This window comes from Perca flavescens, chromosome 9 (assembly GCF_004354835.1).
Source record: "Perca flavescens isolate YP-PL-M2 chromosome 9, PFLA_1.0, whole genome shotgun sequence".
Taxonomy (NCBI): domain Eukaryota; kingdom Metazoa; phylum Chordata; class Actinopteri; order Perciformes; family Percidae; genus Perca; species Perca flavescens.
Window position 1 is genome coordinate 35,835,439 of NC_041339.1, and position 15,846 is coordinate 35,851,284.

Sequence of the window (15,846 nt, forward strand, 5' to 3'; positions counted from 1 at the left end):
TTCTCACACTACTCACTCACTCACTACCTCTCACACACACCACTCTCTCACACTCACCACCACCACCACTCACCTCACACACACACCTCACCTCACACCTCACCTCTCACACACTCACCCACCACCTCACACACACACACTCACTCACCTCTTCACACACACTCACTCACCACCCCACACACACACACCTCACCCACCACCTCTCACCTCTCCCTCACACACACCTCACCTCCACACACCTCACCTCTCACCTCACACACACACCCACCCACCACCCACCTCACACACACACACCCACCACCACCTCACCTCCCACACACCTCACCCACTCCTCACCTCCTCACACACACACTCACTCTTCACCACCACACCTCACACACACACACACACACACACACACCCACCTCCCACCTCACACACACTCACTCACTCACTCTCCACACACACACACTCCTCACTCCTCCCTCTCCTCACTCTCACACACTCACTCCTCCTCACTCTCACACTCACTCCTCTCTCACTCCTCACACACACTCACTCACTCTCTCACTCTCACTCACACACACACTCACTCACTCACACTCTCACTCTCACACACACACACACACTCACTCTCCCACTCTCACACACATTCCCTCACTCTCTCACACACACACACTCTCACACTCACACTCTCCACACACACACACACACACACACTCACACCTCCCTCACTCTCCACACCACTCACTCCCTCACTCACTCACTCTCACCACTCACTCTCTCACTCTCACTCTCTCTCTCACTTTCACTCACTCACACACTCACTCTCACTCTCACACTCTCTCACACACACACCTCCTCCTCACTCTCTCACACACACTCACTCTCTCTCTCACACCCACTCACTCTCTCACTCACTCCTCCTCACTCCTCACACTCCTCACTCCACACACACACACACACACTCACTCTCCCACTCTCACACACACTCACTCACTCTCTCACACACACACTCCTCTCCCCTCACACTCACACACTCCTCCTCACTCCTCCTCTCACTCTCACACACACACACACACACACTCACTCTCACTCTCACACACATTCACTCCTCCTCTCTCACACACCTCACTCACTCACACTCTCCACACTCACTCCTCCTCTCACACACTCACTCCTCACACACACACACACACACACTCTCTCACACTCCTCACTCTCTCACTCACTCCTCCTCTCTCTCACACTCACTCTCACTCTCACACACCGCCTCACTCACTCTCTCACACTCTCACACTCTCACTCCTCTCTCTCTTTCACACACACACTCCTCACTCACTCTCACACACACCCTCTCACTCCTCTCACACACACTCTCTCCCTCACTCCTCTCTCACTCTCTCACTCCTCCGCCTCTCTCACACACACACACATACACTCCTCCTCCTCCTCCTCCTCCTTCTCACACCACACCTCACTCACTCTCTCCCACACACACTCTCACTCTCTCACACACACACTCACTCCCTCCTCACTCTCTCCACTCACACTCCTCCTCTCTCACACACACACACACACACACACACTCCCACTCACTCTCTCACACTCTCCACTCCTCCTCCTCCTCCTCTCTCACTCACACACTCTCCTCTCTCACTCTCACACACTCCCTCCTCCTCCTCTCTCACACACTCACTCTCACACCTCACTCACTCTCTCCCACTCACCTCCTCTCCCTCACACACACTCACTCCTCTCACCTCCTCTCTCACTCCACTCCTCCCTCTCCCACTCTCTCACACACTCCTCCACCTCACTCCTCACTCACTCACACTCTTTTCACACACTCCTCCTCCCACACACTCTCACTCACACCTCCCTCTCCTCTCCACACACACTCCTCCTCTCACCTCTCTCACACACACACTCCACTCCTCCTCCACTCCTCTCACACCTCACTCACTCACTCTCACTCCTCCTCCTCTCTCACTCACTCACACTCACTCACTCCAATCACTCTCTCACACACTCACACTCACTCTCTCACTCAATCCTCCTCCTCCTCCACTCACCTCCTCTCCCCACTCCTCAATCCTCTCCACTCCACTCTCTCTCACACACACACTCACTCACTCCTCTCTCTCTCCCTCACTCACTCCTCTCTCACTCTCACCTCACTCTCTCACTCACTCACTCCTCACTCTCTCTCTCACACACTCACTCCTCCTCTCTCCCTCCTCACACTCTCCACACTCACTCACTCACTCCTCACTCTCTCACACACACACACTCCCACTCACTCACTCACTCCTCCTCCTCACTCTCACTCTCACACCTCCACCTCCTCCACTCACACACACACTCTCTCTCACTCCTCCTCTCCTCTCACACACTCACTCACTCTCACACACACACACTCCTCTCACTCCTCCTCACACACACCCACTCCTCTCCGCCTCTCCCACACACACACACACTCACTCCTCACTCTCTCCACACGCACACCTCCTCCTCACTCTCCTCCCTCCCACACTCACTCTCTCACCTCACACACACACACTCCTCCACACACACACCACCTCTCTCCTCTCACTCCCTCACTCCTCCCACACTCACTCTCTCACACACACACTCTCTCACTCCTCACTCCTCCACTCACTCCTCCCACACACCTCCTCACTCACTCACTCCCACACACACTCTCCACACACCTCACTCTCTCACTCCTCACTCTCTCCTCCCACACACTCACTCTCTCACTCACTCACTCTCTCACACACACTCACTCACTCTCTCACTCTCACACACACACACACTCACTCACTCACTCTCTCACTCTCTCACACTCACTCACTCACTCTCTCACTCTCTCTCACACACACACACACACATACTCTCACACACACTCCTACTCACACACACACACACACACACACACAAACTCACTCTCCTACTCAGCTTTTTCCGACATTTGTTACGCTTTTGTCTGATTTGTTTTAAATACATGCCTACTTGTCCCGGGACCTCCCCTAGATAGTTGGAGCTCTCAGTCCCCTCCCCAAAGTTACGGCCTCAACCCTATATTAAGAATATTTCACTAGGGCGGCAATTAACGAGTATTTTCTGGATGAATGGATGAGTTGTTTGGTCTCCAAAATGTCAGAAAATGGTGAAGAATGTGGATCAGTGTTTCCCAAAAAGCCCAAAATGACATCCTCACATGTCTTGTTTTGTCCCCAACTCAAAGATATTCAGTTTACTGTCCCAGAGGAGAGAAGAAACTAGAACATGTTCACATTTAAAGGTCCCATGGCATGAAAATGTCACTTTATTTCCTGCTCAATAGCTACAGACACAGAAATGGCACATCCTAAGGACAGCTCATTGTGGGACTGGCTCTAGTGGCTGTAATTCTGCACCAAGGCTGAATTTCGGGAAAGAGACTTCAGATACAGTATTAGGGGACCACTAAGGTCTATATAAAAGAGACTTCAGATACAGTATTAGGGGACCACTAAGGTCTATATAAAAGAGACTTCAGATACAGTATTAGGGGACCACTAAGGTCTATATAAAAGAGACTTCAGATACAGTATTAGGGGACCACTAAGGTCTATATAAAAGAGACTTCAGATACAGTATTAGGGGACCACTAAGGTCTATATAAAAGAGACTTCAGATACAGTATTAGGGACCACTAAGGTCTATATAAAAGAGACCAAAGAGCACCATGTCATGGGACCTTTTAACAAAGCTGGAAACAGTTTTCTAACTTATCGATGAGTCTAGTGCAGACCATTAACGTGTGTCCGATGTGTTGATGTGTGTTCAGGGCTGAAGAGGACAGCGAAAACTGTCCGATGCTGCCGGTCGCCGCCACGCCGCGGAGCTCCAAGAGGAAGTCGGCCCAGCTGGTCTCGTCTCGCATCCGAAGGCAGCTGTGAGTGCAGAGCGAGCATCGTCCATCGCCGTGGATCTAGGGCTGGGCGATATGGAGAAAATCAAATATCACGATATTTTTTTGACCAAATACCTCGATATCGATAACGCAACGATACTGTAGTGTTGACTATTGGTGCTTTCACAAAATATTTACTAGGGCTGCGCTCGATTTGAAGAAATTCTCAGTCGACTAACACTCATTCAATTGTATGGACTAATCGATTAGTTGATTTAATCAACAGATCTGTAAATCTGAGTTTCTCCGCAAAGAGTCCTGCAAAAGCACCACTTTAATTCTTGTGTTTACCAGAGATGTGCTCGTACGTTTCTTGGAAATAAGTCATTCAGCATTAAAAAAGCATCAGACATGACTAATGGACTAAAGAGATCTAAGTTGACTAAGACCAAAACAACCGATTAGTCGACTAAGAGGGAGCAGCCCTAATATTTACAGAATGAGATTTTTGATAAATAATGATCAGTAATGTGGATATGATGTCTAAGTGGGGAAAAGGCAAATACTAGAACAGCTACAACAGCCTGTTAAGTTCAGAAAATGACATCACTTTACTGTAATGCAGCCTTTAAAACCAGGAGAAGACATTTAAAGTCAAAGTCAAAGTCTCTTTATTAGTCTCCCAAAGGAGAAATTTGTTTTGGACAGAGAGAAATTGCTGCAAGAATAACATAGACACACATCAAACACAGGGTTAAAACAGTTTGACATTAAACATAAAGGCTACTCAAATAGCTGTGCAAAATTACAAGTTACCATTTTCTAAAAAGGCAGTATAAAAAATGTATCCATTTGGAAATATAAATATCCTTACAATCCATTATAAAAATGCAGTAATTCCTTCAGTCCTATCCATACATACATTCAGTCACAAATTTACATTAATAGAATTCGTGGTCATACATTCAGTGCTGCTCATTTATGAGCTTAACTGCGAGAGGAACAAATGAGTGCTTATACCTATTATATTTGCAAAAAGGAACCCTGTACCTCTTTCCTGAGTTCAATTTAGGTCATATTACGATATTTTTTTTAATTTAACCTTTATTTAACCAGGTTAGTCTCATTGAGATATAAAATCTCTTTTTCAAGAGAGACCTGGCCGAGATAGCAGAACAAGTTAGTTACATAAAAGAACAATTTGCAATCACAAAACAATCACAAAAGAGGCAAAGACATCTCAAGTGCATTTCAATTAAATAAAAGTACCATTAGTTAAAACATCTACATGTGTGGATGGACTCATGTTCTATGGTTTTAACATAACCTTTAAAATCACTTAAGGAAATTAGACACTGTAATTTGAGTGTTTTCTGTAGGTCATATCCAAAATCCAAGAGGATATCTAGTCTCATATCACGATATCGATATAATATCGATATATTGCCCAGCTCTACACGGATCTTTCCCCTTTTTTCACCGATTGAGAGCCTTTGACGTTTTTGACTTTCTGTCTGAGCAGGAACCTTCTGGACAACCGGCTGGACCGGGACTCGGACTCGGACGGAGAGGACGAGTTTGTTCCCTCCAGGAAGGAGCTCCAGAGCAGCAGCGATGAAGATGATGATGATGATGATGGGGAGGAAGAAGATAGCGACGAGGACGCCGTGTTTTTTAAAAAAAGCCGACGTGCGTCTACGGCCACGCCGCGCTCCAAGCAGAGAACTCGCTCCTCCGCCAGAACGCCGCGGAAAACTCCCAACAAGAAGGTAAACATCCCGGGAACAGACTGAGGGCGCCCGGGTAGCTCACCTGGTGCAGCACGCGCCCATATATAGAGGGTTACTGCTCAACGCAGAGGCCGCAGGCTCAACTCTGTCATTTCCCCCTCTCTCTCTCTCTCTATCTCTCTCTCTCTCTGTCTGTATCTCTCTCTCTCTGTCTCTCTCTCTCTCTCTCTCTCTCTCTCTCTCTCTCTCTCTCTCTCTCTCTCTCTCTGTCTCTCTCTCTCTCTCTCTCTCTCTCTCTCTCTCTCTCTCTCTCTCTCTCTCTCTCTCTCTCTCTCTCTCTGTCTCTCTCTCTCTCTCTCTCTCTCTCTCTCTCTCTCTCTCTCTCTCTCTCTCTCTCTCTCTCTCTCTGTCTCTCTCTCTCTGTCTCTCTCTGTCTCTCTCTCTCTCTCTCTCTCTCTCTCTCTCTCTCTCTCTCTCTCTCTCTCTCTCTCTCTGTCTCTGTCTCTCTCTCTCTCTCTCTCTCTCTCTGTCTCTCTCTGTCTCTCTCTCTCTCTCTCTCTCTCTCTCTCTCTCTCTCTCTCTCTCTGTCTGTCTCTCTCTCTCTGTCTCTCTCTCTCTCTCTCTCTCTCTCTCTCTCTCTCTGTCTCTCTCTCTCTCTCTCTCTCTTCAGCTGTCCTATCAAATTAGTCCTGCAGGGCAAAGATCCTTGATTATGCGGCACGTTGTCTTAAAAAAAGCGATGGAATAGGCTATATATGATATTAATGCAATTTTCATTTTAGCTGACGCTTTTATCCAAGGCGACTTACAATTGTTACATATCAGAGGTCACACACGCCTCTGGAGCAACTAGGGGTTAAGTGTCTTGCTCAGGGACACAGGTTGATGTATCACAGTGGGAATTGAACCCAGGTCTGCCACACCAAAGGCATGTGTCCTATCCACTGCGCCATCACCACCCAAATTTTAAGCGATGAAATTGCTTAGCTCTAACATCGGCAGTCAAACAAACATCAATGATCCATGAATGATGTTTTTTTAATAATCTATACGTTTCTCTTGCAGTAGCCTTTCTACAATAAGCCGTGGTAAAAGTTACTATAATCCGTTCAAGGAGTTGATAAGCAGACAGATTAGCTAAGGGATTCACCCCTCAACAAATTGCTTTTCGATGATGTTCACGTCGCGTAATGACGTCACTTCATAACGTTCCCATGGCAACAGGGGGAAATGGCTGCTCTTGTGTGAAGTAAACGCAACATTTTTCAACTTTCTACTAAGATATATAATGGGACTTTTTTGCAAGGAAAATGCGGGGATTATGAAATCACGCAAGCGCCACATATTTTGCGCGGAAATCGGCAATTTATGCGGCGAAAGTGCGCCATATTTCAAAAAAATGTTCCTGCATAAATATGCAGACTTTGGCTGATTATGCATTAGGGCTGTCAACGACTGTCTAAATTCGAATATAGTAAGTGGGAAAAGTGGGAAAAAAACGCTGGCGGTAGCAGAGGCTGTGTGGCTGTCTGCTTTGCTAGCGCGCCAGAAAGCCGTTACATACCGGACGCAGCCCAGCTGGCGCGTACAAATGTGACATCATGAGATCGCGGTGACTATTTATACCTGCAGCTGGTGGTGGAGACACTAGCTGCAGTCTTCTCGTGAACAGCGGTGAGCAAATGCTACCGACGCTGCGCTTTCTACGGACCAGAAGAAGAAGAAAAAGGTAAACAACGGCAGAACTGGCAGCAGCATTGCCGTCAATGCTTCGATGTGATTCACTGACCTACTTCGTCGGATCGAGCCTTTCGTTTACCATAAAAGAGCTGTTGTTAACCCGGTGAGTTTACCAGAGAGACCTGCAGTCACTCTGAGAGTCCTGGCATCGTGTTGTCGAGACTCATTTTGACGTCACGATGTTGCGCGCCACCTTGGATGCATGCGCAGCCAGATGTTCGAATAGTTCGTTATTTTAGAGGGATATTCAAACGTCAATTTTGAGCAATTTTGACAGCCCTAGTATTAGGGGTGGGAATCACCAGAGGCCTCACGATACGATATTATCCCGATACTTATGTCACGATACGATATTATTGCGATTTTAAAGATATTGCAATATTCTGCGATATATTGCAATATATTACCTTTTTTCCAACTTCAGATTTTTCCCAATTTCAAATGATGCTCCGAAAGGACAATTTTGTCAACATCTGTTGTATCTAAAAATATACATTTCTCTGTTTGTTCATCACACTTCAGTTTTATTGGTGCAAAATGTGATTGTCAAGCAGACAAACTGACCAACACATATATCATAAAAGATCGATACTTGGCGTCTGTGTATCGATACAGTATTGCCACGAAAAATATCGCGATACTATGCTGTATCGATTTTTTCCCCCACCCCTACCTAGTATGCATTGAATTATGCGATCGCATAATCACGTTTTTCTGGAGGGACTGCATATATATCGTGCAATTTCTTTTTGTTTGAAGAATATTGTTTTAAACTGTTTTAATCGGTTAACGGTTAAACGGTTGATCGTTAACATTCCTAATTCTCCCTTTTGTCTCGTTTAACCGTTTCCTGTTTGGACAGGTCACACCCGGCACGCCGCGGACGCCTCACGGCGCCACTCCCAGCATCCCCAGCAGGTCGCTGCCGGCCCGACAGCCCGCTAACGTTCTGGAGGAGGCCAGGACCAGGTGAGACGCAGCAAGCAGTGACCTCTGACACATTGCATGCTAACGAACGCTAACGAACGCTTGCTAACGGACAGCGAGCGGGCGAACGGACTGTCCAGATATACTACTTTTTTTTATTTTACGGTGTTTCGTTGTGAAACGATGATAATAAAGATCTGTTCTGTTTTATGTCTCCGCTTCGGTGACATCCGTGGCCGTTTGTTTTCGGGATGTTAGTCCGTCCAATTCTTCTTCTCTCTCTATGTCTGTCTCTCTCTCTCTCTCTCTCTCTCTCTCTCTCTCTCTGTCTCAATTTTCAATTTCAATTTCATGTTGCTTTATTGGCATGACAAATAAATCTTTATCCTCTCTCGTAGCTCCTCAGAGATCCCTCCTCCATCCTCGCTCATAGCTCCTCAGAGATCCCTCCTCCATCCTCGCTCATAGCTCCTCATAGACCCCTCCTCCATCCTCGCTCGTAGCTCCTCAGAGATCCCTCCTCCATCCTCTCTCGTAGCTCCTCAGAGATCCCTCCTCCATCCTCTCTCGTAGCTCCTCAGAGATCCCTCCTCATCCTCTCTCGTAGCTCCTCAGAGATCCCTCCTCCATCCTCGCTCGTAGCTCCTCATAGATCCCTCCTCCATCCTCTCTCGTAGCTCCTCAGAGATCCCTCCTCCATCCTCTCTCGTAGCTCCTCAGAGATCCCTCCTCCATCCTCTCTCGTAGCTCCTCAGAGATCCCTCCTCCATCCTCTCTCGTAGCTCCTCAGAGATCCCTCCTCCATCCTCTCTCGTAGCTCCTCAGAGATCCCTCCTCATCCTCTCTCGTAGCTCCTCAGAGATCCCTCCTCCATCCTCGCTCGTAGCTCCTCAGAGATCCCTCCTCCATCCTCTCTCGTAGCTCCTCAGAGATCCCTCCTCCATCCTCTCTCGTAGCTCCTCAGAGATCCCTCCTCCATCCTCTCTCTCGTAGCTCCTCAGAGATCCCTCCTCCATCCTCTCTCGTAGCTCCTCAGAGATCCCTCCTCCATCCTCTCTCGTAGCTCCTCAGAGATCCCTCCTCCATCCTCGCTCGTAGCTCCTCATAGATCCCTCCTCCATCCTCTCTCGTAGCTCCTCAGAGATCCCTCCTCCATCCTCTCTCGTAGCTCCTCAGAGATCCCTCCTCCATCCTCTCTCACAGCTCCTCAGAGATCCCTCCTCCATCCTCTCTCGTAGCTCCTCAGAGATCCCTCCTCCATCCTCTCTCGTAGCTCCTCAGAGATCCCTCCTCATCCTCTCTCGTAGCTCCTCAGAGATCCCTCCTCCATCCTCTCTCGTAGCTCCTCAGAGATCCCTCCTCCATCCTCTCTCGTAGCTCCTCAGAGATCCCTCCTCCATCCTTTCTCATAGCTCCTCTTATGTGTCTCTCCAGGCTGCACGTGTCCTCGGTGCCGGAGTCTCTCCCCTGCAGAGAGCAGGAGTTTCAGGACATCTACAGCTTCGTGGAGAGCAAGATCGTAGACGGCACGGGCGGGTAAGATCCAGATTCTGTTCCCAGGGTTCCCAGGTTCCCAGTCTTGGACTTGGGACTCTGATTTCCACCCTCTCCTACAAACAGCAGCTTTTGTTGGTTACAGACTAGAGGGTGACAATTTTCCGGGACTCCCGCAGTACAGGACTCAATTTCACTGTTGGTAACGTGATTTTTATTTATTTATTTATTTATTTGATCGGGACATTGCTCATTGATCAACAGACAAGTTACTTGCTGTAAACAAGCCAGAGTTAGCTACAAGTCCTAGTTTCCATCTGTTGTCCTTAGCCAGGTCTTAACAGGCACCCTAAAATACAAAAGTCAATACAAATACACTATAAATTTAGTAAACACAGTAGCAATGTAATAAATACAGCAAGATTTTTAAGACAATATGAATATACCCTCAAACAGACAATATATTGCTCACCTCATCTAATCCTCAAATTAATTACAGTGTAAAGTACAGTATAAATAAATAGGGATGGAATAGAGCATAGAAATCAACGGGAGCAGGACGGAGCCAGAGAGCTGCTGGGGGGGGGCGACAGAGTCTGACAACTTAAGACAACATAGGGAACAAATCGATTTTTTGCATGACAGGAATTTTGGGGGGACAGTCACGTGATTGGGATATGACAAGAGTATTTTCGTCGGCTCGGGATGGGATGGGAGTGACAATTGTTTGCCGTTTCACCCTCTACTACAGACGAAAAACAGTCAGATACGAGAAGTCTGCTCAGTTTCTCACTCTACATTCCCTAAAACCGAGGTTTCTTTACCCCTTTTGCCTCACTCAAGAAGTTGCTCTGATGTATTCATAGGACAAAAATGTTCACGTTAGAAAACTTCTATAGAATTATGTTTTTAATATTGTTGTTAAATCTATTAACCCACTTCAGTCCTGATCATAACTCCCAAATATTTATTCATTTTCAGGATTTTAACACTTTAAAGAGGGGATTTCCCCAGTGTGGGATGAATAAAGTCTATCTTATCTTATAATAGGGATGCACCGAATCCAGATTTTTGGGGTTTCGGTCAAATACCGAATCCTCTGGTTGAGATTGTGCTGACTCCTCCTCCCATCCTCAGTACATGAACCCAGTAAACACATGAATGAAGTAAACAGGGACTGTCCTTCCTTTGCCGTACCTGAAGTTGCTGCATTCTGGCTGCTGTCTGGAGATTCCTTCGTGCACAACTCGTATTCTTTCGGATGTTTTCATACCAAATGTTGTACCAGCGGCCATGTTGTGTATAATTTAGGATCCTTGCCACCACCAGACCAATCAGCATTGATCAGATTAAACATGTAGCTGGACTTGAATGGCCTTCTTTTGACTGAAAGTACTGCCAAACTACACTTTTTCTGCTCACCAGATCCATGTCCACTTTCTCACAGCCTACTGCATTGCTAGGGTTGGGTACCGAAACCCGGTGCTTATACGGCACCGGTGCGTAAACGACCGGTATCTACCGGACCAAATTAAACCGTGGATTTCGGTGCCTCATTTTGGTGCCCCTTAAAGGCCTTCTGTGCTGCTCTCTGATGCTCTGAGGGGATTTTATGGTTGTTTATGTTTTCTATTTGTATTTCAATTTGCTTGTATTGTTTGACTTTTGACTTGTGTTGTACTGCATTTTATTGTGAAGCACTTTGTGATTTATTTATTTTTTTAATCTGTGAAAGGTGCTACATACAAATACACTTTACTTACTTATTCTCCCTCCTGTTTGTGTCTCAGGTGTATGTACATCTCCGGTGTTCCCGGCACCGGTAAGACGGCCACGGTCCACGAGGTGATGCGCTGCCTGCAGCACGCGGCCGACGTGGACGAGATCCCTCCTTTCCTCTTCGTCGAGATCAACGGGATGAAGATGACGGACCCTCATCAGGCCTACGTCCAGATCCTGCAGGTGAGAGCAGCGAACGCCACAACACCAAAAGTCAAGAAATCTCAAAAAAAATAAAAACCTGAGGTCACTGGTGAGTTCACAGACTTTGACTAAATGGCTTGCAGTTTCCACCGGGGCTGCACAACATATGGTTTCTTTATCGTCATGGCGATATCAACTTGCGCAATAATAAACAATTCGCTAGGGCCGGGTACCGAATGCAATACTTTTTTTCGGCACCGACCGAATTGCATACCTGCAAACTTATCGCTTTTTGGCGAAAATCGCCATTTTGAATGGGGAAAATGTCATCCACGTGAATCGTGTAGATCCGAAGAGTTTTTATTTTGGGCGGGGGGGGTCCGAGACCCGGTGCTAATACGGCACCGGTGCCTTAACGACCGTTATCTACCGGACCGAATAGCAACGCGGATTTCGGTGCCTTATTTAGGAGCCACTTAAATGCATCCGCTGCTCTCTGATGCTCCGAAATCGGACGTTAGAGGGAACTGAAACATCGCCGCACGGGACGCTAGTTAATGCTACACCTGACAGCAGGTAACGTTAGCCTACCGTTAGCTAGTTAACGCTACACTCGGCAGCAGGTAACGTTAGCCTACCGTTAGCTAGTTAACACTACACTCGGCAGCAGGTAACGTTAGCCTACCGTTAGCTAGTTAACACTACACTCGGCAGCAGGTAACGTTAGCCTACCGTTAGCTAGTTAACACTACACTCCACAGCAGGTAACGTTAGCCTACCGTAAGCTTGTTAACACTACACTCGGCAGCAGGTAGGTTAGCCTACCGTTAGCTAGCAGCTTGAGTAAACACGGTTAAAATGCTGACAGCTAAACGGTGTAAAAGTGTGTCTGTATTTCACTGGAGTGAAATACAGACACACCAGTCTGTAGCTGCTGTTGTCTGAAAAACCACACCGATGTTGCGTTCACTTGAAATCTGCCTCTCCAGCCTTGTGCTGCATTCCAAATGCATTTTTTAGATCAACTATCATATAAAAAAAGTATCGTTTTAGCACCGGGAAAATGTTGTGTCATCTGCGTCAGTGAGCCAATCAGCACGCAGTGTGCTTCTACCAAGATCTAATAATGTCTGTGATTGGCTGTCTAATGTTGCACATCGTAGAGACACGCAGGAAACATAAAAGTGCAAAAAAAATGCAATGAATTACTCCTCCACACGTAAAATACAACTAGCACTGCCGTTACCAAATGTAAAGTTACTTTGTGAGTCGGTGTAAGTGTGTTAGCGCGACGGCGCTAACACACAGGTGTTAACTCCTGGCTCCCCCTCTCTGTCAAAACCCAAAAACCCAACAGGTGAACAGGTGAAGCAAACAAATATGTTATCACTTTAGCTCAAACCGCGATGAAAATGGCCACCACCTACAATATAAGTGCACAATAATCAACAAACGCGATGTGTTCGCTGACTGACTGACCGGTCGGTCTGGTCTCTGCAGAAGCTGACTGGTCAGAAGGCCACGGCCGACCACGCGGCAGCGCTGCTGGAGAAGAGATTCAGCAACGCTGCTCCCAGGAAGGAGACCACCGTGCTGCTGGTGGACGAAGTAAGAACCTCAGACAGGAATCACACTGTGTGTGTGTGTGTGTGTGTGTGTGTGTGTGTGTGTGTGTGTGTGTGTGTGTGTGTGTGTGTGTGTGTGTGTGTGTGTGTGGTAGAGTGAGAGAGTGATGGTGATTATCTTCAGAGTGAGTAGTGACTCTAGAGTCCTTGTGAGAGAAACAAAGTGTGTCCCCTGTTCTTTCTGACCACGGTGGGAAATCTGTAGAAAGTGGCATGAAAAGAAAAACCTCAACGTTTTGGACTGAAGTACAGACAGTACTGGAGTACATGTACTTAGTTAGCACCTCTGGGTAAATCGATGCACTCTCTGTCTTAAAGGAACACAAAGTCCCAATAAGTTGGCGTGCTCCTTTAAGAAGTCTTGTGTTTAACTTGGAGAATGTTCCCTGCTTCAAGTGTGTGTGTGTGTGTGTGTGTGTGTGTGTGTGTGTGTGTGTGTTTTACTATATTCGTGGGGTCCAAAAACCGGGGACTACAGTATACTTGTGGGGTCTGCACAGCCTCGTGGGGACCAAAATGCTGGTCCCCACAAGGTTAAAGGTCTGTTTGAGGGTTAAGACTTGGTTTTAGGATTAGGGTTAGAATTAGGTTATGGTTAAGGTGAAGGTAAGGGTTAAGGTTAGGCATTTAGTTGTGATGGTTAAGGTGAAGGTAAGGGTTAAGGTTAGGCATTTAGTTGTGATGGTTAAGGTGAAGGTAAGGGTTAAGGTTAGGCATTTAGTTGTGATGGTTAAGGTTAGGGTAAGGGTTAAGGTTAGGCATTTAGTTGTGATGGTTAAGGTGAAGGTAAGGGTTAAGGTTAGGTATTTAGTTGTGATGGTTAAGGTGAGGGTAAGGGTTAAGGTTAGGCATTTAGTTGTGATGGTTAAGGTGAGGGTAAGGGTTAAGGTTAGGCATTTAGTTGTGATGGTTAAGGTGAAGGTAAGGGTTAAGGTTAGGCATTTAGTTGTGATGGTTAAGGTGAGGGTAAGGGTTAAGGTTAGACATTTAGTTGTGATGGTTAAGGTGAAGGTAAGGGGCTAGGGAATGCATTATGTCAATGACATGTCCCCACAAAGATAGTAATACAGGTGTGTGTGTGTGTGTGTGTGTGTGTGTGTGTGTGTGTGTGTGTGTGTGTGTGTGTGTGTGTGTGTGTGTGTGTGTGTGTGTGTGTGTGTGTGTGTGTGTGTGTGTGTGTGTGTGTGTGTGTGTGTGTGTGTGTGTGTGTGTTGGGCCGTAGTTGGACCTGTTGTGGACCAGGAAGCAGAACGTCATGTACAACCTGTTTGATTGGCCGACGCGGCGCCACGCCCGCCTGGTGGTGCTGACCATCGCCAACACCATGGACCTGCCGGAGAGGATCATGATCAACAGGGTGGCCAGCAGACTGGTGAGAGAGAGAGAGCTGCTGTCCTTCCTAAAGGGACAGTTCACATGTTAGGAAACGTGGCTGTATGTGGTTGGGACTTTGGGGTTTTAAAGGGTTAGGGTCCTCGCACACTGAGTCCGAAATTTACGTGCAAAATTTCCGGACATTATGTTACACATCGCATCCGCAAAAAAAAAACAACATTTTGATGTGTTTAGACTAGAGATGGCCCGATAACACTTTTTTGCTTCCCGATACCGATTCCGATACCTGAACTTGCGTATCGGCCGATACAGAGTACCGATCCGATACAGGGGTGTCATATATTTCATTATGTTTTAACAGCTGTATACTACTATCCCTGTATGGTTAATCTCTTTGTGAAACATGAACAAACACAAACAATGAATGCCCCAGAACTTTCTTTTATTCTCCAGTTTGACAGTAAGTTATAACGGAAAAAGAACATAAATAAACTACTTTTAATGTAGATTTTCTTTAGGGCTTTATTACGTGGTATCGGATCGGTGCATAAACTCCAGTACTTCCCGATACCGATACCAGCGTTTTAGGCAGTATAGGAGCCGATACCGATACTGGTATCGGAACATCTCTAGTTTAGACTAAGAGAAGTATGAGCCGATCCAGAAATGCAGAACAGAAAGACGCTTGCAGAGTGCAATGTATGATTTCATAACTCAAGATAGTCTGCTGTCAAGATGGTAATAACCAGGAGGATGATGAGGGGAAGAGGAGAACGCAGACAGAAAAAAAGAGCAGAAGAGGACAGAGAGAGAGAGAGAGAGAGGGCAGCCAATTCAAAATATATCAAAAATATAGTCTTTAGGCATTTTTAAGTGGGGTGTATGGAAATCCTGGAGCTTTCTTAGTGGGGTGTACTGCATATACCTGCGTATCACTTATGGTGCGTTCTTTTTGTCTTGTAATCGCGACTATTAGCTCGAGTGTGACGTCACATCGGTGTCGAAAAACAAATAACCCGCGCGGGTTGTTGCGTTCTTTTTGTCACAAAAATACTACGAGTCGGAGAAAAGATGGATTTTTTTAACATTTTTAGTAACGTTTAGGTTATCTATTCACCCAGTTATTGACATATTACACAAATATATTTCACAGTTTGATACATGAAAATTACGTTTTGATTAACATTAACGT

At 46.5% G+C, this 15,846-nt stretch overlaps 1 protein-coding gene across 1 annotated transcript in view; it reads left to right on the plus strand.

The window, feature by feature from the left end:
• The window catches only part of orc1 (origin recognition complex, subunit 1), a 37,197-nt gene that overhangs the window by 14,995 nt on the left and 6,356 nt on the right, over positions 1–15,846 (plus strand). The window contains exons 7-13 of the mRNA XM_028586841.1: positions 3,815–3,922; positions 5,403–5,649; positions 8,213–8,319; positions 9,712–9,813; positions 11,562–11,733; positions 13,195–13,302; positions 14,542–14,691. Of these exons, the coding sequence (XP_028442642.1) occupies positions 3,815–3,922; positions 5,403–5,649; positions 8,213–8,319; positions 9,712–9,813; positions 11,562–11,733; positions 13,195–13,302; positions 14,542–14,691 (994 nt within the window). The remainder of the gene's footprint in view (positions 1–3,814; positions 3,923–5,402; positions 5,650–8,212; positions 8,320–9,711; positions 9,814–11,561; positions 11,734–13,194; positions 13,303–14,541; positions 14,692–15,846) is intronic.